Source organism: Oncorhynchus masou, chromosome 29 (genome assembly GCF_036934945.1).
Source record: "Oncorhynchus masou masou isolate Uvic2021 chromosome 29, UVic_Omas_1.1, whole genome shotgun sequence".
Classification (NCBI taxonomy): Eukaryota; Metazoa; Chordata; class Actinopteri; order Salmoniformes; family Salmonidae; genus Oncorhynchus; species Oncorhynchus masou.
This window is the reverse complement of record NC_088240.1, coordinates 76,943,633-76,969,781: the sequence shown is the minus strand read 5'-3', so window position 1 is coordinate 76,969,781 and position 26,149 is coordinate 76,943,633. Positions and strand designations below refer to the sequence as shown.

The window sequence follows — 26,149 nt, the reverse complement described above, 5'->3', positions numbered from 1 at the left end:
CACGGCAACCCTACTAAATAACACAGGACAGAGGGGCAGCTCGAGACAGAGGGGCAGCTCGGGACTGAGGAGCAGCTCGGGACAGAGGGGCAGCTCGGGACAGGGGCAGCTCAGCACTGAGGGGAAGCTCAGCACTGAGAGGAAGCTCAGCACTGAGGGGAAGCTCGGGGCTGAGAGGAAGCCCAGCACTGAGAGGAAGCCCAGTACCGAGAGGAAGCTCAGCCAGGGCAGTTGAATCCAGCAGATCCCGGCTGGCTGGCAGTTCTGGCAGATCCTGGCTGACTGAGGAATCTGGAAGAGTCTGGTTGACTGGCGGATCTGGAAGAGTCTAGTTGACTAGCAGATATGGAAGAATCTGGGTGACTGGCAGATCTGGAAGAGTCTGGTTGACTGGCAGATCTGGAAGAGTCTGGTTGACTGGCAGATCTGGAAGAGTCTGGTTGACTGGCAGATCTGGAAGAGTCTGGCTGACTGGCAGATCTGGAAGAGTCTGGCTGACTGGCAGATCTGGAAGAGATTGGCTGACTGGCAGATCTGGAAGAGTCTGGCTGACTGGCAGATCTGGAAGAGTCTGGCTGACTGGCAGATCCGGAAGAGTCTGGCTGACTGGCAGATCCGGAAGAGTCTGGCTGACTGGCAGATCCGGAAGAGTCTGGCTGACTGGCAGATCCGGAAGAGTCTGGCTGACTGGCAGATCCGGAAGAGTCTGGCTGACTGGCAGATCCGGAAGAGTCTGGCTGACTGGCAGATCTGGAAGAGTCTGGTTGACTGGCAGATCTGGAAGAGATTGGCTGACTGGCAGATCTGGAAGAGTCTGGCTGACTGGCAGATCTGGAAGAGTCTGGCTGACTGGCAGATCCGGAAGAGTCTGGCTGACTGGCAGATCCGGAAGAGTCTGGCTGACTGGCAGATCCGGAAGAGTCTGGCTGACTGGCAGATCCGGAAGAGTCTGGCTGACTGGCAGATCTGGAAGAGTCTGGTTGACTGGCAGATCCGGAAGAGTCTGGCTGACTGGCAGATCCGGAAGAGTCTGGTTGACTGGCAGATCTGGAAGAGATTGGCTGACTGGCAGATCTGGAAGAGTCTGGCTGACTGGCAGATGTGGAAGAGTCTGGCTGACTGGCAGATCCGGAAGAGTCTGGTTGACTGGCAGATCTGGAAGAGATTGGCTGACTGGCAGATCTGGAAGAGTCTGGCTGACTGGCAGATGTGGAAGAGTCTGGCTGACTGGCAGATCCGGAAGAGTCTGGCTGACTGGCAGATCCGGAAGAGTCTGGCTGACTGGCAGATCCGGAAGAGTCTGGCTGACTGGCAGATCCGGAAGAGTCTGGCTGACTGGCAGATCCGGAAGAGTCTGGCTGACTGGCAGATCCGGAAGAGTCTGGCTGACTGGCAGATCCGGAAGAGTCTGGCTGACTGGCAGATCCGGAAGAGTCTGGCTGACTGGCAGATCCGGAAGAGTCTGGCTGACTGGCAGATCCGGAAGAGTCTGGCTGACTGGCAGATCCGGAAGAGTCTGGCTGACTGGCAGATCTGGAAGAGTCTGGCTGACTGGCAGATCCGGAAGAGTCTGGCTGACTGGCAGATCTGGAAGAGTCTGGCTGACTGGCAGATCCGGAAGAGTCTGGCTGACTGGCAGATCCGGAAGAGTCTGGCTGACTGGCAGATCCGGAAGAGTCTGGCTGACTGGCAGATCCGGAAGAGTCTGGCTGACTGGCAGATCCGGAAGAGTCTGGCTGACTGGCAGATCCGGAAGAGTCTGGCTGACTGGCAGATCCGGAAGAGTCTGGCTGACTGGCAGATCTGGAAGAGTCTGGCTGACTGGCAGATCCGGAAGAGTCTGGCTGACTGGCAGATCTGGAAGAGTCTGGTTGACTGGCAGATCTGGAAGAGATTGGCTGACTGGCAGATCTGGAAGAGTCTGGCTGACTGGCAGATCCGGAAGAGTCTGGCTGACTGGCAGATCCGGAAGAGTCTGGCTGACTGGCAGATCCGGAAGAGTCTGGCTGACTGGCAGATCCGGAAGAGTCTGGCTGACTGGCAGATCCGGAAGAGTCTGGCTGACTGGCAGATCTGGAAGAGTCTGGCTGACTGGCAGATCCGGAAGAGTCTGGCTGACTGGCAGATCCGGAAGAGTCTGGCTGACTGGCAGATCCGGAAGAGTCTGGCTGACTGGCAGATCTGGAAGAGTCTGGCTGACTGGCAGATCTGGAAGAGTCTGGTTGACTGGCAGATCTGTAAGAGTCTGGCTGACTGGCAGATCTGGAAGAGTCTGGCTGACTGGTGGATCCTGGCAGACTGACGGCTCTGGCTGCTCCATGCTGACTGACAGCTCTGGCTGCTTCATGCTGACTGGCAGCTCTGGCGGCTTCTTGCAGACTGGCAGCTCTGGCTGCTCCATGCAGACTAGCAGCTCCGGCAGCTCCCTGCAGACTGGCAGCTCCTTGCAGACTGACAGCTCCTTGCAGACAGGCAGCTCCATGCAGACTGGCAGCTCTGGCTGCTCTATGCAGACTGACAGCTCCTTGCAGACAGGCTGCTCCATGCAGACTGGCAGCTCCGGCTGCGCTAAATGGGCAGGAGACTCCGGCAACGCTGTAGAGGCAGAAGGCTCCGGCAGCGCCAAACAGGCGGGAGACTCCGGCAGCGCAGGAGAGGAGGAAGGCTCCAGCAGCGCTGGAGAGGCGAGGCGCACAGTAGGCCTGATGCGTGGTTCTGGCACTGGTGGTACTGAGCCGAGGACACGCACAGGAAGCATGGTGCGAGGAGCTGCCACTGGAGGGCTGGGGTGTGGAGGTGGTACTGGGTCGACCGGACCGTGCAGGCGCACTGGAGCTCTTGAGCACCGAGCCTGCCCAACCTTACCTGGTTGAATACTCCCGAGCCTGCCCAACCTTACCTGGTTGAATACTCCCTGTCGCTCTGCCAGTGCGGCAGGCGAAACGGGGATACCGAGCGTAAGGCTGGTGCCATGTAAGCCGGCCCAATTAGACGCACTGGGGACCAGATGCGTAGAGCCGGCTTCATGGCATTTGGCTCCACGCTCAATCTAGCCCGGCCGATACCCGTGCTGGAAATGAATGCACCGGGCTATGCACCCGCACTGGAGACACCGTGCACACCACAGCATAACACGGTGCCTGCCCGGTCTCTCCAGCCCTCCGGTAACCACAGGAAGTTGGCGCAGGTCTCCTATGCCCACTCAGATCACACCCTGACCAACCAAAACATAGAAACATACAAATAAACTATGGTCAGGGTGTGACAATTCAACCTCATATCCTCACATCCATGAATGTTCCATAGTTCCCTACTCTACTTGCTAAGATACCGATCAGGTGAACATTTTGGTACAAAATCCTAACTGTATTTGCAAGTACGGTGTCCAGAAGAGGTCAGTGTTAGAAAGCAGCTTGGAATCGAAGAAAGCAGCTTGGAATCGAAGAAAGCGCCCAAACCACCGAGATATCAGTGTGATCACGCATTTTGCAACACACGGGTTGAAAAAGCACGTGACCAAACAAAGCTTCGGGTGTCTTTGATAAAGTACCTCTGATAAAGTGATACAAGCATCGACACACCACTTTGAAGGTAGCTGCTTAGCGATTTTGATGCATTCCTCAGAGCTACAGTTTTAAAAGTAACATCACTACTTACAAGTACCACCCATGACCGTGTTTGCTGGTGACCGAGATGTGGTTGTTACATTCATTCATGTTCAGTTCTGTGGCCTACACCAAGTGAGATTCTAAATCTGTTGTCATTGTTTAAGAAAATACATTACATATTTCATAAGGCCTGAAACTCACATTATGATGGCTTGCCAAGTGATGTGTAATTCCTATTGAAATCCAGCCAGAGTCGGGATATACAACAATTGGAATATTTTAGTCACCCCCAACCTGCATTCAGAATGACTGACAGTGCTAGGGTTGGGAAGACTAAGATATGAGACTGCCTTAAACATCTAAACTGGGACAACAATTTCAGTAATGGGTGCAATAAATCCAAGTAACAGATTGGAATAGTTTAGAAAAATTTATGTTATTTATATTTGAGTAGCATAAGATGAATTAATCAATCAATCTACGTGAAAAACATACATTTTGAAAAAACTATTAAAATTAAATCCACCTTCAATAGAGCATGCTGGAAAATATGATAATGATGGGCGTGGTTATGGTTCAACTCTGGTTATTAACACAAACACTGGGGCTCTTTTACACAACTGGGTGTTAATTTAACTCTCTATTCTTTACAATGTTATGTTAACTTTTTAATCAACACTAGAAATGTGACACTGAACAATCAACACTAGTTAACACTGGACAATTTGCTGTGTGCTATGAAAGGGACACATCTGTAGGTTTCCATACATTTCAAGAACCTTTTAGAATTCTGAAGAACTGTAGATGCCATGTCAAGAACCCCACACTTAACTCAAAGGTTCTTTATCGGGCAAGAGTTCTCTAAGGAACCTTAAGAGCTAATGAAGAACCATTTAAGAACATGTATTTGTTTCAGTGTAGATTGAACTAGATCACAGCCAGTCAAAACTAGTTTCTATAGACCTGACAGATAAGGTGTCTATAGGATCGTACAGCTGAATCAGCAGATACTTGTCCAGGTAGACAAGCTCACCTCAATATGATCTTTTTGATTACACACCAGCATTGAGACAATTGAAAGGTAGACGACTTTCAAACCAGTTATCTGAACGGTTTACTGAGAATAAAGACCAAAAAGTGTTGACTGTCATGATGTTGACATTTTTACATGGGGGTGATGCAGGGGCTGAAAATGAGCCAAGGGGGAGACCTATGGATTGTGGACCAGTCTCAGGGCATCTGCCAGGTAAACTGAGTGTGGCGGTCAAGCACAAGGCCAGAGCACTCTTTAGTGTTCGAGATGTTTTAGCAAAATGTCAAACGGCCTTGGTATACTGCAGTAAATTATTCCAATAAAATGATGGATCTTTCCAAAAGATAATGCTCAATTTAACTACTACTCCTTTCCACCATTTGTCCCCTCCCTCTCTCCTCCTTCCTCTCTCATCCATCCATCCTCCTCTTGACCTCCTCTCCTTTATCTCCTCCCTCTCTTATCTGTCTTGTCTGCATATATATAGATCCCCACCTGTGAATCCTCCTTCTGTTTCTCAAATCAGCTTGGTGTCACATGATGTCTGTGTACCTGACTGTCAATTAGGAGTAAAGGACTGTTTTCTTTCATAAAGGTAAGTAGGTCGTTCCACCAATTCGGTGCCTTTTGAGAAGTGTAACTTGATAAAAATATATATATATTTCACAAAATGTTAACATTCTGTCATAGTATTTTTTTCCCCATCTCAGGTGGTAATATTAAATAAAAAATACTACACTAAGTGTCAAATAAAGTAACAGGGTTGACGATTTCATCTTAAATCAGCCATGAATCCCCTTGTGACAGGCAGAATTGAAGCTTGTTATTTGCAACAGGGAGTTGCAATTGAATACAAGCTTCACAATAAAAGTGTAATTGTTAAAACATTTCTAGCCTGTCTACCTATGGGTAATAGTGTTGGTGTGTTGAGCTTGACCCGCTTAGTTTTCCACCACAAAACAACATAAAATAGCCAAAAAGAGTAGAACCAGCTCACCTGCTTTTATACTATGATTTGACTATTAGATGTCAAATTTTTCTTCAGAAAAAAAATATTTAAAAGGAACAGTTCACAATTCTGAATTCAGTTCACACAACAGGGTGGACCTTAAAATGAGGGACAGACATTAAATAAATAATCATTTTCAGAAATGACTTTGTCATGACTGCAGTCATGGCGAAAACTTAAGAGAAATGTTTGGGTTAAGTGGGTAGCAATCTAACTAGAAGTCACATAGGGGGCACAGAGGGATATGTCAAAATACTGAATTTGGGCACTTTAGCAAGTCTTTATTCATATAAAAAAATCAGATTTATTGAATTCTCCATGTGGTATGTATTAAAGCGATAAGAGAAGGAGAGAATGGCCTTTCTAAGGCTGTGTCCCAGATGGCACCCTATTCCCTGTTAAAACCTCTTGATACTCCCCATCCCGTATCCGGGATTGTGAATACAGCCTCAGGCTCATTAGCATAACGCAACGTTAACAATTTCTGAAAATCGCAAATGAAATGAAAATAATATGCCTGCTCTCAAGCTTAGCCTTTTCTTAACAACACTGTCATCTCAGATTTTCAAAATATGCTTTTGAACCATAGCAAATCAAGCATTTGTGTAAGAGTATTGCAAGCTAGCTTAGCATTTTGCGTAGCATTTAGCACGCAACATTTTCACAAAAACCAGATAACCAAATAACATTTACCTTTGAAGAGCTTCGGATGTTTTCATTGAGGAGACTCTCAGTTACATAGCAAATGTTCAGTTTTTCCTGAAAGAATCTTTGTGTAGGAGAAATAGTTCCGTTTTGTACATCACATTTGGCTACCGAAACGAACCGAAAATTCAGTCACCAAAACGTCAAACTTTTTCCGAATTAACTCCATAATATCGACCGAAACATGGCAAACGTTGTTTAGAATCAATCCTCAAGGTGTTTTTTCACATATCTCTTCATTGATATGCAGTTCGTGGAAGCCTGCTTTCCCCTCAGAATCGCATGGAAAAATACCAGCAGCTGAAAATGACGCACCAATTTCGACGGAGGAAATTGACCTGGAAAATGTAGTCTCTTATGGTCAATCTTCCAATGATATGCCTACAAATACGTCACAATGCTGCAGACACCTTGGGGAAACGACAGAAAGGGCAGGCTCATTCCTTTCGCATTCACAGCCATATAAGGAGACAATGGAAAACAGAGCCTCAAAAATCCTGCTCATTTCCTGGTTGCCGTTTCATCTTGGTTTTGCCTGTAGCTCCCGTTCTAGGGCACCCACAGACAATATCTTTGCAGTTCTGGAAAATTCAGAGTGTTTTCTTTCCAAAGCTATCAATTATATGCATAGTCGAGCATCTTTTTGTGACAAAATATCTTGTTTAAAACGGGAACGTTTTTCATCCAAAAATGAAATTGCGCCCCCAGAGTTTCAAGAGGTTAAAGAGCACCACTTTAGACCAGGGGCCATAGGGCTCTGGTCAGGAGTCGTGTATTACATAGGCTATGGGGTGACATTTGGGACACAATCTTGGATATGTGAGCGATTGTTTTCTCGAAGTGTGTCAGTTAATTTTGTGTGTTGCTCAGTTGGTAGTACATGGCGCTTGCAACGTCAGGGTTGCTGTGGGTTCGATTCCCATGGGAGGAATTCAGTACAAATGTAACAGCGTTCTTCGTTTGTCAAAAGAGAGTCGGACCGAAATGCAGCGTGGTGGTTACTCATGATCTTTAATGAAGGATCGTGATACATGAAATAACTATTACAAAATACAAAACAACAAACGGAACGTGAAATCTAATTACAGCCTATCTGGTGAAACTACACAGAGACAGGAACAATCACCCACGAAATACACAGTGAAACCCAGGCTACCTAAATACGGTTCCCCATCAGAGACAACCAGAATCACCTGACTCTGATTGAGAACCGCCTCAGGCAGCCAAACCTAAACTAAACACACCCCTAATCAACCACAATCCCAATGCCTACAAAAACCCCAATACGACAACACAATAACATAAACCCATGTCACACCATGGCCTGACCAACTAATTAATTAAAACACAAAATACTAAGACCAAGGCGTGACAACAAAATGTACACACTGACTACTTTAATTTGCTCTGGATAAGAGTGTCTGCTAAAACGAATAAAATGTAAAAAAAAATATGTTTTTAAATGTCAAAGGCACTTCATTTAATATAACAGGCTCTTAAAATTCAATATTGGTGCACAATTTCTACTTGAAATATCGAAGGGACGCAAAAGGCTCTTTTTGTGGAACAATAAGTATTTACCTTTTACGTTTTGCAGAACTGTTTAGAATAGGATAGAATAGAGAAAAAGGACATTATTGTGGACCTGACTGGAATGAGTAGGTCTGTATCTGGTTCAGCTCTGGTCTGTGGGATGGTGCTGACCTGAACGATTTGTCAGTTAGTTTGCTGACAGCTCTCACATTCTAGATTTGATTTGGGTCCCGAGTACATAAGGAGAAGGATATATTTATTTATGCGTTAAGTCTGACGGTAGAACATATCTCTGTTTCTGACAATCAATTTCTCTCACACACATGCACGTCTCTCTCCTCCCAGCCGATTCAAATAGACTCACCATATGAGAGGATGGCCCCACCTTTGGCAAGATCTGCTCCAGGTGAGCTCAACCATTGGTGGAGCCAGCTTAGGTTCCGCCTCCAGAACAGGAAGGGGTGGAAAGAGACGCTGGATGAAACTTTTTTGCTGCAGAACAAAAGGTGAGTTTCCTATTGGTTCCACTTCATTTCAACCCAATACATCTATGTGATGACATTGAATCCACATGGAAAACTTATTGGAAAAAGTCATCAACATAAGGGCATTTCGTCTTTTAACCTAACTAAATCCAATGACATGGCAACATTTCTTGTTGATTTCATGTTGAATTCACAATAGTTGACAACTAAACCAAATGTAAATCAAAATTAGACATTGAACTGATGTCTGTACCCACTGGAATTTGACATCAGAGCTCAGCATGTAGTAATTACCAGCTGGAGGGGCGTTCAAGTGGATTTTTCCCAGTCGTATGCTGATAATTACGACATCAAATCAAATCAAATTTATTTGTCACATACATATGGTTAGCAGATGTTAATGCGAATGCAGCGAAATGCTTGTGCTTCTAGTTCCGACAATGTAAGTAATGTAGGTACAGTGCCTTGTGAAAGTATTCGGCCCCCTTGAACTTTGCGACCTTTTGCCACATTTCAGGCTTCAAACATAAAGATATAAAACTGTATTTTTTTGTGAAGAATCAACAACAAGTGGGACACAATCATGAAGTGGAATGACATTTATTGGATATTTCAAACTTTTTTAACAAATCAAAAACTGAAAAATTGGGCGTGCAAAATTATTCAGCCCCCTTAAGTTAATACTTTGTAGCGCCACCTTTTGCTGCGATTACAGCTGTAAGTCGCTTGGGGTATGTCTCTATCAGTTTTGCACATCGAGAGACTGAAATTGTTTCCCATTCCTCCTTGCAAAACAGCTCGAGCTCAGTGAGGTTGGATGGAGAGCATTTGTGAACAGCAGTTTTCAGTTCTTTCCACAGATTCTCGATTGGATTCAGGTCTGGACTTTGACTTGGCCATTCTAACACCTGGATATGTTTATTTTTGAACCATTCCATTGTAGATTTGCTTTATGTTTTGGATCATTGTCTTGTTGGAAGACAAATCCCTGTCCCAGTCTCAGGTCTTTTGCAGACTCCATCAGGTTTTCTTCCAGAATGGTCCTGTATTTGGCTCTATCCATCTTCCCATCAATTTTAACCATCTTCCCTGTCCCTGCTGAAGAAAAGCAGGCCCAAACCATGATGCTGCCACCACCATGTTTGACAGTGGGTATGGTGTGGTCAGGGTGATGAGCTGTGTTGCTTTTACGCCAAACATAATGTTTTGCATTGTTGCCAAAAAGTTCAATTTTGGTTTCATCTGACCAGAGCACCTTCTTCCACATGTTTGGTGTGTCTCCCAGGTGGCTTGTGGCAAACTTTAAACAGCACTTTTTATGGATATCTTTAAGAAATGGCTTTCTTCTTGCCACTCTTCCATAAAGGCCAGATTTGTGCAATATACGACTGATTGTTGTCCTATGGACAGAGTCTCCCACCTCAGCTGTAGATCTCTGCAGTTCATCCAGAGTGATCATGGGCCTCTTGGCTACATCTCTGATCAGTCTTCTCCTTGTATGAGCTGAAAGTTTAGAGGGACAGCGAGGTCTTGGTAGATTTGCAGTGGTCTGATACTCCTTCCATTTCAATATTATCGCTTGCACAGTGCTTCTTGGGATGTTTAAAGCTTGGGAAATCTTTTTGTATCCAAATCCGGCTTTAAACTTCTTCACAACAGTATCTCGGACCTGCCTGGTGTGTTCCTTGTTCTTCATGATGCTCTCTGCGCTTTTAATGGACCTCTGATACTATCACAGTGCAGGTGCATTTATACGGAGACTTGATTACACACAGGTGGATTGTATTTATCATCATTAGTCATTTAGGTCAACATTGGATCATTCAGAGATCCTCACTGAACTTCTGGAGAGTTTGCTGCACTGAAAGTAAAGGGGCTGAATAATTTTGCACGCCCATTTTTTCAGTTTTTGATTTGTTAAAAAAGTTTGAAATATCCAATAAATGTTGTTCCACTTCATGATTGTGTCCCACTTGTTGTTGATTCTTCACAAAAAAATACAGTTGTATATCTTCATGTTTGAAGCCTGAAATGTGGCGAAAGGTTGCAAAGTTCAAGGGGGCCGAATACTTTCGCAAGGCATTGTATGTAAATAAAGTGGCATAGTTTAATGTGGCTCGTGATACATGTATTACATAAAGATGCAGTAGATGATATAGAGTACAGTATATACATATACATATGAGATGAGTAATGTGGGGTATGTAAACATTATATTAAGTAGCTGTAACGCTCGTCTTCTTCCTCTGAGGAGGAGTAGGAGAGATCGGACCAATGCGCAGCGTGGTAAGTGTCCATATTGATAATTTATTATCACGAGAACACTAAACAAAATAACAAAGGAGAATGAACGAAATGAATCAGTCCTATCTGGTGTAGACACAAAACAGAAAACAATCACCCACGAAACACAATAGAAAACAGGTTACCTAAACATGGTTCTCAATCAGGGACAACGATTGACAGCTGCCTCTGATTGAGAACCAATACCAGGCCAAACACAGAAATAAGAAATCATATAAAAACTAACATTGACAACCCACCCAACTCACGCCCTGACCATACTAAAACAAAGACATAACAAAAGAACTAAGGTCAGAACGTAACAGTACCCCCCCCCCCCCCAAAGGTGCGGACTCCGGCCGCAAAACCTGAACCTATAGGGGTGGGTCTGGGTGGGTGTCTGTCCGCGGTGGCGGCTCTGGCGCGAGACGTGGACCCCACTCCACCATAGTCTTTGTCCACCTCCTCAACTGCCTCCGTGGCCACTTTCGAGCCGGACTGGGGACCCTAGCAATGGGTCCCAAATGGACGCGAGATTCCAGCAGCACCGAACAAACTGGAGATTCCGGCAGCACAGGACAGGCGGGAGACTCCGGTAGCTCCAGAGTGAAGGGCGATTCCGGCAGCTCCTGGCTGACGGACGGCTCCGGCAGCTCAGGACAGACCGGCGGCTCCGGCAGCTCAGGACAGACGGGCGACTCCGGCAGCTCAGGACAGACGGGCGACTCCGGCAGCTCAGGACAGACCGGCGGCTCCGGCAGCTCAGGACAGACGGGCGACTCTGGCAGCTCAGGACAGACGGGCGACTCCGGCAGCTCAGGACAGACGGGAGACTCTGGCTGCTCAGGACAGACGGGAGACTCTGGCTGCTCAGGACAGACGGGAGACTCTGGCAGCTAAGGACAGATGGGAGACTCTGGCAGCTCAGGACAGACGGGAGACTCTGGCAGCTCAGGACAGACAGGAGACTCTGGCAGCTTAGGACAGACGGGAGATTCTGGCAGCTCAGGACAGATGGGAGACTCTGGCAGCGCTGGGCAGGAGGAAGACTCTGGCAGCGCTGGACAGGCGGGAGCACCTGTAGGAAGAAGACGGAGAGACAGCCTGGTGCGGGGGGCTGCCACTGGAGGGCTGGTGCGTGGAGATGGCACTGGATAGACAGGACTGTGAAGGCGCACTGGAGGTCTCGAGCACTGAACCTGCCCAACCTTACCTGGCTGGATGCTCCCCGTAGCCAGGCCAGTGCAGCGAGGTGGAATAGCCCGCACTGGGCTGTGCTGGTGAACTGGGGACACCATGCATAGGGCTGGTGCCATGTACCCTGGCCCAAGGAGACGCACTGGAGACCAGATGCGCTGAGCCGGCTTCATGGCACCTGGCTCGATGCCCACTCTAGCCCGGCCAATACGAGGCACTGCTATGTACCGCACCGGGCTATGCCTGCGCACCCGGGACACCGCGCACCTCACGGCATAACACAGTGCTTGCCCGGTCCCCCTCTCTCCAAGGTAAGCACGGGGAGTTTGCTCAGGTCTCCTACCTGACTTAGCCACACTTCCCATGTGCCCCCCTCAAGAAATGTTTGGGGCTGCCTCTCGGGCTTCCAACCGTGCTGCCCTGCTGCCTCCTCATACCACCGCCTTTCGGCTTTCGCTGCCTCCAGCGGGAATATTCTCCCAGCTGTGCCCAGGGTCCCTTGCCATCCAAGATCTCCTCCCATGTCCAGGAGTCTGGAGATCGCTGCTGCTGCTGCTTGGTCCTTTGGTGGTGGGTGATTCTGTAATGCTCGTCTTCTTCCTCTGAGGAGGAGTAGGAGTAGGAGAGATCAGACCAATGCACAGCGTGGTTAGTGTCCATAATTTATTATCACGAGAACACTAAACAAAATAACAAAGGAGAATGAACGAAACGAAACAGTCCTATCTGGTGTAGACACCTACAAAACACAATAGAAAACAGGCTACCTAAATATGGTTCTCAATCAGGGAACACGATTGACAGCTGCCTCTGATTGAGAACCATACCAGGCCAAACACAGAAATAGCTAATCATATAAAAACTAACATAGACAACCCACCCAACTCACGCCCTGACCATACTAAAACAAAGACATAACAAAAGAACTAAGGTCAGAACGTGACAGTAGCATTGTTTAAAGTGGCTAGTGATATATTTTATGAATGCAGTGTTTGAATTCTAACTTGCAAACACACTCTCTCTCCCATAGGACAAATGACATCCCTCTCTTCTTTGCGGCCAAAGAGAACAGTGCAGGTTGCATTAAGAAACTTCTGGACTGTGCATCCACTAACATATTTGAGAGAGGTGCTCTGGGGGAGACAGCGCTGCATGTGGCAGTTCTGAATGATAACATGGATGCTGCCATAGCTCTGATGGACGGAGCACCTGAACTCATCAATGAGCCCATGACCTCTGACCTCTTCCTTGGTACATATTAGAGGTCGACCGATTAGGATTTTTCAACGCTGATACTGATACTGATTATTGGAGGACAAAAAAAGCCAATACCGATTAATCGGCCGATTTTTACAATTTATTTGTAATAATGACAATTACAACAATACTGAATGAACATTTATTTTAACTTAATATAATACATCAATAAAATCAATTTAGCCACAAATAAATAATGAATCATGTTTAATTTGGTTTAAATAATGCATAAACAAAGTGTTGGAGAACAAAGTAAAAGTGCAATATGTGCCATGTAAGAAAGCTAACGTTTCAGTTCCTCGCTCAGAACATGAGAACATATGAAAGCTGGTGGTTCCTTTAACATGAGTCTTCAATATTCCCAGGTAGGAAGGTTTAGGTTGTAGTTATTATAGGAATTACAGGACTATTTCCCTCTATACCATTTGTATTTCATATACCTTTTACTACTGGATGTTCTTATAGGCACTTTACTATTGCCAGTGTAACAGTATAGCTTCCGTCCCTCTCCTCGCTCCTCCCTGGGCTCGAAACAGGAACACAACGACAACAGCCACCCTCGAAGCAGCGTTACCCATGCAGAGCAAGGGGAACAACTACTCCAAGTCTCAGAGCGAGTGGCGTTTGAAACGCTATTAGCGCGCACCCCGCTAACTAGCTAGCCATTTCACATCGCATCGTTACACCAGCCTAATCTCGGGAGTTGATAGGCTTGAAGTCATAAACAGCAGAGCTGCTGGCGAAACGCACGAAAGTGCTGTTTGAATGAATGCTTATGAGCCTGCTGGTGCCTACCATCGCTCAGTCAGACTGCTCTATCGAATCATACACTTAATTATAACATAATAACACACAGAAATGCGAGCCTTGGGTCATTAATATGGTCAAATCCGGAAACTATCATCTCGAAAACAAGACGTTTATTATTTCAGTGAAATACGGAACCGTTACGTATTTTATCTAATGGGTGGCATCCATCAGTCTAAATATTGCTGTTACATTGCACAACCTTCAATGTTATGTCATAATTACGTAAAATTCTGGCAAATTAGTTCGCAATGAGCCAGACAGCCCAAACTGTTGCATATACCCTGACTCTGCGTGCAATGAACGCAAGAGAAGTGACAATTTCACCTGGTTAATATTGCCTGCTAACCTGGATTTCTTTAAGCTAAATATGCAGGTTTAAAAATATATACTTCTGTGTATTTAAGAACGGCATTGGTGTTTATGGTTAGGTACACGTTGGAGCAATGACTGTCCTTTTTCGCGAATGCGCACTGCATCGATTATATGCAACGCAGGACACGTTAGATAAACTAGTAATATCCTCAACCATGTGTAACTAGTGATTATGATTGATTGAGTTTAAGGCTAGCTAGCAACTTACCTTGGCTTCTTACTGCATTCGCGTAACAGGCAGGCTCCTCGTGAGGCAGGTGGTTAGAGCGTTGGACTAGTTAACCGTAAGGTTGCAAGATTGAATCCCTGAGCTGACAAGGTAAAAATCTGCCGTTCTGCCCCTGATCAAGGCAGTTAACCCACCGTTCCTAGGCCGTCATTGAAAATAAGAATGTGTTCTTAACTGACTTGCCTAGTTAAATAAAGATTTTTTTTAAATTTAAAAATCGGCAAAATCGGCGTCCAAAATTACCGATTTCCGATTGTTATGAAAACTTGAAATCGGCCCTAATTAATCGGCCATTCCGATTAATCGGTCGACCTCTAGTACATATACTCTCACACACAATGGACAAATACACTATAATATCATAAAACTCACGCAGATATTTAATCACACAATAATATATTCTCTCTCTTACTCACTCTCAATCAGGCATGACACCTCTCCACATTGCTGTGGTGAATCAGAACTTTAACCTGGTCCGCAGTCTGATTGGTAAAGGGGCGGATGTGGCCACGCCCAGAGTCACAGGCCTGTACTTCAGGAAGAGAAGAGGAGGGCTGCTCTACTATGGTAAGATGACTGTTTGTGGTCTGTAAGGAGTAGAAAAATGCATTCTGGGAAATGTGGGTATTTTATTCCGTTTGCTTTACTTTAGGTGAGCACATCCTGGCATTTGCGGCCTGTGTGGGGAATCAGGACATCATCTCCATGGTGATCAACGCAGGAGCCAGCACCAGGGCCCAGGACTCCATTGGTATGAAACATTCCTCTTTCATCTCCTCCCCCTCCCCCTCTTCTCTCTGCTCCCGTTTTCAGCAGTTTAATATCTCCATCTCTCCCCCCTAGGTAACACAGTGCTCCACATCCTGGTCCTGCAGCCCAATAAGACTTTAGCATGCCTGGCGTTGGATCTGCTGTTGGCATGTGACGTTGAGCTGGACCAGACTGTGCCACTGGACATGGTGCCCAACTATCGTGGCTTAACGCCCTTCAAACTGGCTGCCAAGGAGGGCAACCTTGTGGTGAGGAGGGATAGAGGGATAGAAAGAAGGGGACAGTGGGAGACATGGGAACAGTAAAAAATAAAAAATAATAATCTGTCTCTCCCAGGCCTTCCAGCACCTGGTCAACCGGAGGCGAGTCGTCCAGTGGAACCTGGGACCACTGACCTCTAACCTCTATGACCTCTCAGAGATCGACTCCTTGGTCGCCGACGACGACCTCTCTGTGCTGGAGCTCATCGTGGGCAGCCAGAGGAGAGAGGTACATTACAGAACACAAACATGATACGGTCTAATATACACTACAGGGAAACTGATGATGAGGATGATCTCTTCCCTCAGGCAAGAAGGATACTGGAAGTGACTCCTGTTCGGCAATTGGTCAGTCTCAAGTGGAACCTCTATGGAAAACACTACTTTAGGTAACCACACATACAGTGGATCATGTTCTGATGTTGTGTTTGAGATGCTGTCATTTGTTTATGTCTAATATTGTAATTTTATTATTTTGTTGTGTACAGATTGTTGCTGCTGCTGTACCTCCTGTACATTGGGACCTTCACACTGTGTTGTGTGTATCGCCCTCTAAAGGACGCTCCAGAGAATTACACTGTATCTGACATGGACAAAACCATCCGTGTGCAGAAAACTCTGAAGGTGCGGGAGACATGAAGGCATCTTCATATGACAGCCTGTGTGCAAACCTCAATCAGAGGTGTTCATATGAACCCTTTGCGATCCACGTGCCCTGTTCTCTGTCCCTGTAGGAGAGTTATGTGACCTATGGGGACAACTTGCGTCTGGCAGGAGAGATGATCAGTGTCCTGGGTGCCCTGGTTATTCTGCTACTGGAGGTAAAACATACATCACCCAATAGTTTTACATGTCACTTATATTTACACTGTAGATGAGATCACATTATTGGCTGACAATATAATCTGTGTTCTTCCCAATCCCTAAGATCCCAGATATGCTGAGAGTGGGGGCCAAGCAGTACTTTGGACAGACGGCCCTGGGGGGACCCTTCCATGTCATTCTGTAAGTCAACCTTGGTGCCTATGTGGCCTTTATTACCTGTCTAGTGATGTTGTTGTGTTATGTCATGTCTATGAAGCATTCATAACCTGTGTAATAATCTGTGTTTCCTCCCCAGTATTGCCTATGCGTTCCTGGTGGTGCTGCTGTGTGTGTTCAGGGTCAGTGGGGTGCAGGGGGAGGCAGTTGTCATGGCTGTGTGTCTGGTGCTGGGCTGGAGCAACGTCATGTTCTTCGCCCGGGGCTTTCAGATGCTGGGGCCTTACGTCATCATGATACAGAAGGTATGTAAGGGAAGCAGACACACACACGTGAATGCACACACACACAAGCATTAGCATGACGTTACTGTAGAATGTATGGTTTTGCTGTTTTGATTCCCATGTTAAACTGTTGTGGTGTTTTGTCTAATTTCCTCCTAGATTATATTTGGAGACCTGACCAAGTTCATGTGGCTGAGCTTCATCGTGCTCATGGGGTTTTCCACCTGTAAGTACATTCTGTTTAAGAGAAACTGCATTAGCAGATCTTGACGTTTCAAATAAGCAAATTGCCAACAAGTGTATAAATAAAAATCCTATTTTTATAACCTGGTTGTTTTTGTCCCTCCCTCCCTCCCTCCCTCCCTCCCTCCCTCCCTCCCTCCCTCCCTCCCTCCCTCCCTCCCTCCCTCCCTCCCTCCCTCCCTCCCTCCCTCCCTCCCTCCCTCCCTCCCTCCCTCCCAGCCCTGTGGATGGTGTACATGACTCAGGACCCAGGCTCTCTACCTGCGTTCCGCTCCTTCCCCATCACTCTGTTCTCCCTGTTTGAGCTGAGTGTGGGTCTGATAGACCTGCCAGTGGACCACACCATCACAACGCCCCCTATTGTCCATGTGCTGCACTGCACCTTCTCTGTGGCCTGCATGCTGCTGCTCAACCTGCTCATAGCCATGATGATTGATACACAACGGAGAGTTGCCCAGGAGAGGGATGAGCTCTGGAGGATACAGGTGTGCCACACACACACACACATGCACACACACACACTCAGGCACACACACACACAGTCTCTCCTATATCAAATAAAAAATTGACATACTCCATAAAAATTGCTTAAAACCATGATGAAAGTGTATACAGCATCCCAATCAGTGACATTATAATGATCCTTATGTCATTTGTCCCTGCTCACTGTGTGTAGGTGGTGGCCACTACCCTGATGTTGGAGAGGAGGTTGCCCCGCTGCCTGTGGCCCCGGCTGGGGGTGTGTGGACTGCTCTACGGCCTGGGGGAGCGGTGGTACCTCCGGTAAGACAACAACACGTCATCTAACTGGCCTATTACTGTACTCTCTGTCTTAGGTGTGGTGGTGTTAGCAGTGTTTCCCCATCCCCATCATACACAGGCTTTGTATTATAATGGCTCTCTTAATGTCTCCATTGCAGGGTTGAGGATCGCAACGACCCACTGGTGCAAAAGATGCGTCGCTACATCCAAGCCTTCTCTAAGGATGAGGACCAGAGGAAGGAGCGGGAGGAGATGGAGAACACTGACACGTCAAAAGGACCTGGAAACCTGGCATTCTTGCAGATGATTCACCACAACTCTCTGGGTTTAGACATGGAACAGGAAGAGGATGACCAGGAAGTAAGATAGATCTGAGGTTTAAGACAGTAAAACAGATCATTATATTGTTATTATATAATATATGTGTGATGCAAGTGTCATGACGTTGGCCTCTTTGGGTATAGCAAGCCCCATCCCCCTCTCCCTGCCTCCCCCTTTCCTCTTTCAACTAGGTTGCTGTGGTCAAAGAGACATTGTAAATTCCTAAGGGTCTCCTCATGGACACACAGTATTGTTAGCAAAATTATGATTAAATGACTGAACAAATCATTTTAAATGGAACTGTAACTAAGTAAACTTATACTCTGTTTTATTATATCTGATTAACAGTATGAGTTCATAAGAAGGGATTGTGTGACACGGACAAGGAGTAATTAAAGTTAATGAACACCATTCCAACTAGGAAGAAAGGAATGGTTTGTGGATGAAGTAAACAGATAAGGTAGTTAACCTATGGTTGAACCGACGAAACTGAGCTCTGGGGTGTTTTAGATAAGGCAGTGAGTGCAAAACTAGGTTTTCTGTTAATTAGAACTGTCAGCTAAGTGGTGATCGATAATGGTGAGGAGTCAAAAGTTAATTCAGTTTTGTTGTGTCCTGTGTATGTGCTAGGGGGTCAGAATTAACTTTGAATTAAACTTTTAAAGTTCCCTTTGTTCCAGTCTGGAGGAGGAGATTCATTTTTTAAGCAATGAAATGATGTCAGGTTATTGTATATAAACTGTTGCTCGTGGTAACGTGGCAGCGTGCTCTGAGAATAAATTATGTTACCTATTATTGAAAAGACTGGTCTCCGTCTATTTTATTCAAACACGAATCTTACAAATTCTCATAAAATAGATTAAGGGAATTCAATGAATGAAAACATATTGGAATAACTAAATTACAGTAACAAGTATAGAGAGAGTAAATGTTCATAGAGGACAAAGGAAATCCTTCCACCTCACAGAACTTGAGGTACAAACAAATTTCATGTTCCGGAGAAAGTATAAAAGATCGATGAAGAATCCAGCTACGAACTGGTCCGTTTGTCACAACTTGAGGAAGCTCATGGGAGACGTTGTGGCCACATTACCATAACACTGTTTATATAATAGCCTCAGATATGAGGTTTACATCTAATTGGTGTATAAGATGAATGAGTGAGTATGATACTGTTTGTACAATTGTGTAATATGATTTTGGACTGTTTAATGAAGAAAAATACAATTCCCTTTTGCTTTGAACTAAATCAGATGACCGCCCCTGAGCCCAGTTAGGGTCAGGCCTCCTGGGACAGCCCTTTTTCGTCCCTTCCGAATAAAACCCCCACTCGGGTTTTCGATCAGCAGACGGAGCTTACCTCAGTTACGAGATGGCTAATGTTTTTCTCCATTAGGGGAGACAAAGGATGTGGACCATTGCTGAATCTTTTAACCAAACCACGTGGTTAAACTCTTAGACTATCGATACCGACAGAATAAGAATAAGTCTTTGATATGAATTACTAGTCTGGAGCTAGGAATTCGGTATCATTGAACGCGAAGAACGACAACCGCCGAAACCTCCATCCATAACGAAACGAATGAATGTCACTCTGAACTATCCACTATAACCACGACACAGAGAGAGAGAGAGAGAGAGAGAGAGAGAGAGAGAGAGAGAGAGACGGACAATTCTACAAACAAACTTTTCACCAGCGATCAAGACGACACACTGAACGTAAATATATATATTGATTGCAATTGTTCCCAAATGAGTGAGCATTCATGTGCAAGGGATTAGCATTTCATTTGTTATAATTATCACTCTGTAGTGACTTCTTCGTCGACCCCCACTTCCCCTTTTGTCTAACAAGCCGCCATGCCGGTTTAGCCCACTAGGGCACATTCTCCTATCATTTCTTGTAACCATATTTACTGTTTGTTTATGCATTTCTGTGAATTACTTAGTTAGTAATAAATAAATGATTTAACACAATTGATCTATGGATGACTCATAGTGAAGACTGGGTTCGTGAACCAACAATTTATGACGTTTGGAATGAGACTAACGTGAGGTAAAGTAAATAATTCATTAATCAGAAGACTATGGATCAGATATGAAAATATCTGAAAAGTTATTTTAGGAAATGATAACTTTGTAATCTGAATATTTTTCCTTGGTGCCCCGATTTCCTAGTAATTACGGTTACATGATTAATCAGTCTAATAGCGTAATACTTAATTACAGAGAATCTTTGACAAAAACTATAAGTCTTCAGTTAATGATAGTAGAGACACGACACAAGCATGAATGCAGAGGCGTCACACCCATACGGCACACACACACACACACATATAGTCTCTCCTACATACTCCATAAAAATACCTGAAAGCCATGATGAAAGTGTATACAGCATCCTAATCAGTGCCCCTTCCCCCCATACTCTCCAAAATAAGTGGTTCCTTCCTAGGTGAACCACTAAGCAAATATATGTGTGAAGACAGTACCATGAGTGGAGGAGGAGAGAGAGTGTCTAGTGACAGACAGAGTTTCTTCTGATTTTAGCTGCCGGTGATGGGCAGGAATGTTTGTAAATGAACATTGTTGATTCCTTCTTGCCAAATAAATAAAACAAGCATTAAAGAAGTGCACCTTCAGAGGGGATGCTGATGACACTGACGAAGGCTGAAACATTTGTCTATCTACTCCCCCCCTCCCCCTTGAATGAAATAAATACTCTAAATAAACCTTGAATCTCTTTTTGAGTGAGGACCAGCTAAACAATTTAGGAATTCTATTTAATTTTGCTACCGGAATCTGTTCTGAGTGCCGTGGTCACAATAAGTTTCTCTGTCATACTAGCCACCTAGCAATTTTATATTTTTTTATTAGCTAGCCAGCTGATGGGTTCCCAATCTCACAATCTCGTAACTAGCTACCATGTCATTTCAGGCTATCAATTAAGTTAGAATTGCTTGTCTAACTAGCCTAGCTGACATGCCAGCCGGCAAGGATGCTAGACTTTAGAAAATACAAAAATTGCTTTAATTCTTGTCTTATGATACCATACACACCACATGGCCAAAAGCACAGTGCCTTGCGAAAGTATTCGGCCCCCTTGAACTTTGCGACCTTTTGCCACATTTCAGGCCTCAAACATAAAGATATAAAACTGTATTTTTTTGTGAAGAATCAACAACAAGTGGGACACAATCATGAAGTGGAACGACATTTATTGGATATTTCAAACTTTTTTAACAAATCAAAAACTGAAAAATTGGGCGTGCAAAATTATTCAGCCCCTTTACTTTCAGTGCAGCAAACTCTCTCCAGAAGTTCAGTGAGGATCTCTGAATGATCCAATGTTGACCTAAATGACTAATGATGATAAATACAATCCACCTGTGTGTAATCAAGTCTCCGTATAAATGCACCTGCACTGTGATAGTCTCAGAGGTCCGTTAAAAGCGCAGAGAGCATCATGAAGAACAAGGAACACACCAGGCAGGTTCGAGATACTGTTGTGAAGAAGTGTAAAGCCGGATTTGGATACAAAAAGATTTCCCAAGCTTTAAACATCCCAAGGAGCACTGTACAAGCGATAATGTTGAAATGGAAGGAGTATCAGACCACTGCAAATCTACCAAGACCTCGCCGTCCCTCTAAACTTTCAGCTCATACAAGGAGAAGACTGATCAGAGATGCAGCCAAGAGGCCCATGATCACTCCGGATGAACTGCAGAGATCTACAGCTGAGGTGGGAGACTCTGTCCATAGGACAACAATCAGTCGTATATTGCACAAATCTGGCCTTTATGGAAGAGTGGCAAGAAGAAAGCCATTTCTTAAAGATATCCATAAAAAGTGTCATTTAAAGTTTGCCACAAGCCACCTGGGAGACACACCAAACATGTGGAAGAAGGTGCTCTGGTCAGATGAAACCAAAATTGAACTTTTTGGCAACAATGCAAAACGTTATGTTTGGCGTAAAAGCAACACAGCTCATCACAATGAACACACCATCTCCACTGTCAAACATGGTGGTGGCAGCATCATGGTTTGGGCCTGCTTTTCTTCAGCAGGGACAGGGAAGATGGTTAAAATTGATGGGAAGATGGATGGAGCCAAATACAGGACCATTCTGGAAGAAAACCTGATGGAGTCTGCAAAAGACCTGAGACTGGGACGGAGATTTGTCTTCCAACAAGACAATGATCCAAAACATAAAGCAAAATCTACAATGGAATGGTTCAAAAATAAACATATCCAGGTGTTAGAATGGCCAAGTCGAAGTCCAGACCTGAATCCAATCGAGAATCTGTGGAAAGAACTGAAAAAGGAGGAATGGGAAAAAATGTCAGTCTCTCGATGTGCAGAACTGATAGAGACATACCCCAAGCGACTTACAGCTGTAATCGCAGCAAAAGGTGGCGCTACAAAGTATTAACTTAAGGGGGCTGAATAATTTTGCACGCCCAATTTTTCAGTTTTTGATTTGTTAAAAAAGTTTGAAATATCCAATAAATGTCGTTCCACTTCATGATTGTGTCCCACTTGTTGTTGATTCTTCACAAAAAAATACAGTTTTATATCTTTATGTTTGAAGCCTGAAATGTGGCAAAAGGTCGCAAAGTTCAAGGGGACCTGTCAGGACCCGGTTACGAACCTGGGTCTCCGGAGTGAGAAACAGTCACTTAACCAACTGAGCCACGAATAGTCAGCAGAACCCAGAAGATGAGGCAGACACAGCAGTACTTAAGACGGTGTATTTAATAAAGTAAAAAAGGAGAAGTCCTTCAATACAAAAATGGTAAATCCAAAAGGTGGTAGGAATAGCACAAAAAAAACCTTAAGAGATACTCAAAAACAAAAACAGAATTCCACAAGAGCATCCACCGGAATCGACAAGAATACACAGAACACTAGAGCTGGGTGCTAACATACAAACACAGTGTCAGGATTTGGCCAGGGTTGTTCCGGGTTTTGGTCACTAGATGCCCCCATTGTGCTTTTTGACCTTATGTTTTTTCCCTTGTTCCCCATTATTATTTGCACCTGTGCCTCGTTTCCCCTGATTGTATTTATACCCTTAGTTTCCCTCAGTTCTGTGCTCTGTGTTTGTATGTTAGCACCCAGCCCTAGTGTTCTGTGTATTCTTGTCGATTCCGGTGGATGCTCTTGTGGAGTTCTGTTTTTGTTTTTGAGGATCTCTTAAGGCTTTTTTGTGCTATTCCTACCATCTTTTGGATTTACTATTTTTGTATTGAAGGACTTCTCCTTTTTACTTTATTAAATACACCGTCTTAAGTACTGCTGTGTCTGCCTCATCTTCTGGGTTCTGCTGACTATTCGTGGCTCAGTTGGTTAAGTGACTGTTTCTCAGTCCGGAGACCCAGGTTCGTAACCGGGTCCTGACACACAGAGCACAGAACTGAGGGAAACTAAGGGTTTAAATACAATCAGGGAAAACGAGGCACAGGTGCAAATAATAATGGGGAACAAGGGAAAAAACATAAGGTCAAAAAGCACAATGGGAGCATCTAGTGACCAAAACCCGGAACAACCCTGGCCAAATCCTGACAGGACCGAATACTTTCGCAAGGCACTGTATATGGCCATGCCTTCAAATTAGTGGATTAGACTATTCCAGCCACACCCGTTGCTGACAGGTTTATAAAATCGAGCACACAGCCATACAATCTCCATAGACACAAATTGACAGTAGAATGGCCCTTACTGAAGAGCTCAGTGGCATTCAATGTGGCACCGTCAGAAGATGCCACCTTTTCCAACAAGTCAGTTCATCAAATGTCTGCCCTGCCTGAGCTGCCCTGGTCAATTGGAAGTGGTGTTATTGTGAATCGGGAACGTCTAGGAGCAACAATTGCTCAACTGCGAAGTGGTCGGCAACACAAGCTCACAGAACAGGACCGCTGAGTGCTGAAGCACGTAGCATGTAAAAATGGTCTTTCCTCGGTTGCAACACTCAATACCGAGTTCCAAACTGCCTCTGGAAGCAACATCATCACGATAACTGTTCGTCGGGAGCTTCATGAAATGGGTTTCCATGGCCGAGCAGCCGCACACAAGTCTAAGATCACCATGCACAGTAACAAGAGTTAGCTGGACTGGTGTAAAGTTCGCTGTCATTTGACTCTGGAGAAGTAGAAACGCGTTCTCTGGAGTGATGAATCATGCGTCACCATCTGGCAGTCCGACGGACGAATCTGGGTTTAGCGGATGCCAGGAGAACGCTACCTGCCCCAATGCATAGTGCCAACTGTAGAGTTGGTGGTCTGGGGCTGTTTTTCATGGTTCGGGCTAGGGCCCTTAGTTCCAGTGAAGGGAAATCTTAACACTACAGCATACAATGTCATTCTAGATGATTCTGTGCTTCCAACTTTGTGGCAACAGTTTGGGGAAGGCACTTTCTTGTTTCCGCATGACAATGACCTTGTGCACAAAGCGAGGTTCATACAGAAATGGTTTGTCGAGATGGTGTAGAAGAACTTGACTGGCCTCCACAGAGCCCTGACCTCAACCCCATCGAACATCTTTGGGATAAATTGGAAAGCCGACTGCGAGCCAGGCCTAATCGCCCAACATCAGTGCATGACCTCACTAAAGCTCTTGTGGCTGAATGGAAGCAAGTCCCTGCAGCAATGTTCCAACTTCTACTGGAAAACCTTCCCAGAAGAGTGGAGGCTGTTATAGCAGCAAAGGAGGGACCAACTTTAAATTATTGCCCCTGATTTTGGAATGAGATGTTTGACGAGCAGGTGTCCATATATTTTAGGTCATGTAGTGTACCAGTGTAGCAGTTGTACTAAACTCCTTAAGCATAAAGTTTTTAAAGAATCAATGTGCATCATTAATTAAAATGACAATTGAACAGGTAAAGAGGCATAATAACTATGGCTCTAGATTGCAGGAAAGCACTGCTTCAGGTGTAAAAAAAAACTACATTCTCCGACTTCCGAAGGGGGGCTGACCCCCCGCCCCTGCATCCTCACGTACTTCTTGTCCCTTCTAAAATAATGGGTACATGGCGTCACTGCATGTACAGTACCATTCAAAGGTTTGGATACACCTACTCATTCAAGGGCTTTTCTTTATTTTTACTATTTTCTACATTGTAGAATAATAGGGAAGACATCAAAAATATGAAATATCACATATGGAATCATGTAGTAACCAAAAAGGTGTTCAAATCAAAATATCTGTTTGAGATTTTTCAAGTATTCACCCTTTGCCTTGATGACAGCATTGCACACTCTTGTCATTTTCTCATCCAGCTTCATGAGATAGTCACCTGGAATGCATGGTGTGCAAGGTGTGCCTTGTTGAACATTTTCATTTGGAATTTCTTTACTTCTTAATGCGTATGAGCCTATCAGTTGTGTTGTGTTAAGGTAGGGGTGGTATACAGAAGATAGCCCTATTTGGTAAAAGACCAAGTCCATATTATGGCAAGAACAGCTCAGATAAGCAAAGAGAAATGACAATCCATCATTAGTTGAAGATATGAAGGTTGGTCAATCTGGAAAATTTCAAGAACTTTGAAAGCTTCTTCAAGTGCAATCACAAAAGCAATCAAGCGCTATATGAAACTGTCTCTCATGAGGACCAACGCAAGAAATGAAGACCAAGAGTTACCACTGCTGCAAAGGATAAGGTCATTAGAGTTACCAGCCTCAGAAATTGCAGCCCAAATAAATGCTTCACAGGGTTCAAGTAACAGACACATCTCAACATCAACTGATCAGAGGAGACTGCATGCCTTCATTGTCGAATTGCTGCCAAGAGATCACTGCTAAAGGTCACCAATAAGAAGAGACTTGCTTGGGCCAAGAAACACAAACAGGAGGAAATCTGTCCTTGGTCTGATGAGTCCATATTTGAGATTATTGGTTCCAACCGCCTTGTCTTTGTGAGACGCAGAGTAGGTGAACAGATGATCTCCACATGTGTGGTTCCCACCGTGAAGCATGGAGAAGGTGTGATGGTGCTTTGCTGGTGACACT

The 26,149-nt window shown here is 45.0% G+C and overlaps 1 protein-coding gene across 1 annotated transcript; it reads left to right on the top strand.

Annotated features, from left to right (window-relative positions):
* Nucleotides 1-5,162: 5,162 nt before the first annotated feature.
* Nucleotides 5,163-18,937, top strand: LOC135521317 (transient receptor potential cation channel subfamily V member 6-like). The gene is made up of 16 exons (XM_064947236.1): nucleotides 5,163-5,236; nucleotides 8,234-8,394; nucleotides 12,884-13,104; nucleotides 14,948-15,088; nucleotides 15,174-15,272; nucleotides 15,365-15,540; nucleotides 15,629-15,781; nucleotides 15,862-15,941; nucleotides 16,041-16,176; nucleotides 16,287-16,373; nucleotides 16,481-16,557; nucleotides 16,673-16,838; nucleotides 16,977-17,043; nucleotides 17,280-17,545; nucleotides 17,737-17,843; nucleotides 17,981-18,937. Exons 2-16 carry the CDS (start codon nucleotides 8,264-8,266, stop codon nucleotides 18,189-18,191), a joined length of 2,118 nt encoding a protein of 705 aa, XP_064803308.1. The 5' UTR covers nucleotides 5,163-5,236; nucleotides 8,234-8,263; the 3' UTR covers nucleotides 18,192-18,937.
* Nucleotides 18,938-26,149: the final 7,212 nt, after the last annotated feature.

What these genes read in the sequence shown, in the direction of transcription:
- LOC135521317 (XM_064947236.1), top strand. Translation starts at nt 8,264, where the DNA reads ATGGCCCCACCTTTGGCAAGATCTGCTCCAGGTGAGCTCAACCATTGG. An exon ending in GGACCCTTCCATGTCATTCT is followed by an intron (nt 16,558 to 16,672) that starts GTAAGTCAACCT and finishes TTTCCTCCCCAG; the next exon opens with TATTGCCTATGCGTTCCTGG. An exon ending in ATGAGCTCTGGAGGATACAG is followed by an intron (nt 17,546 to 17,736) that starts GTGTGCCACACA and finishes CACTGTGTGTAG; the next exon opens with GTGGTGGCCACTACCCTGAT.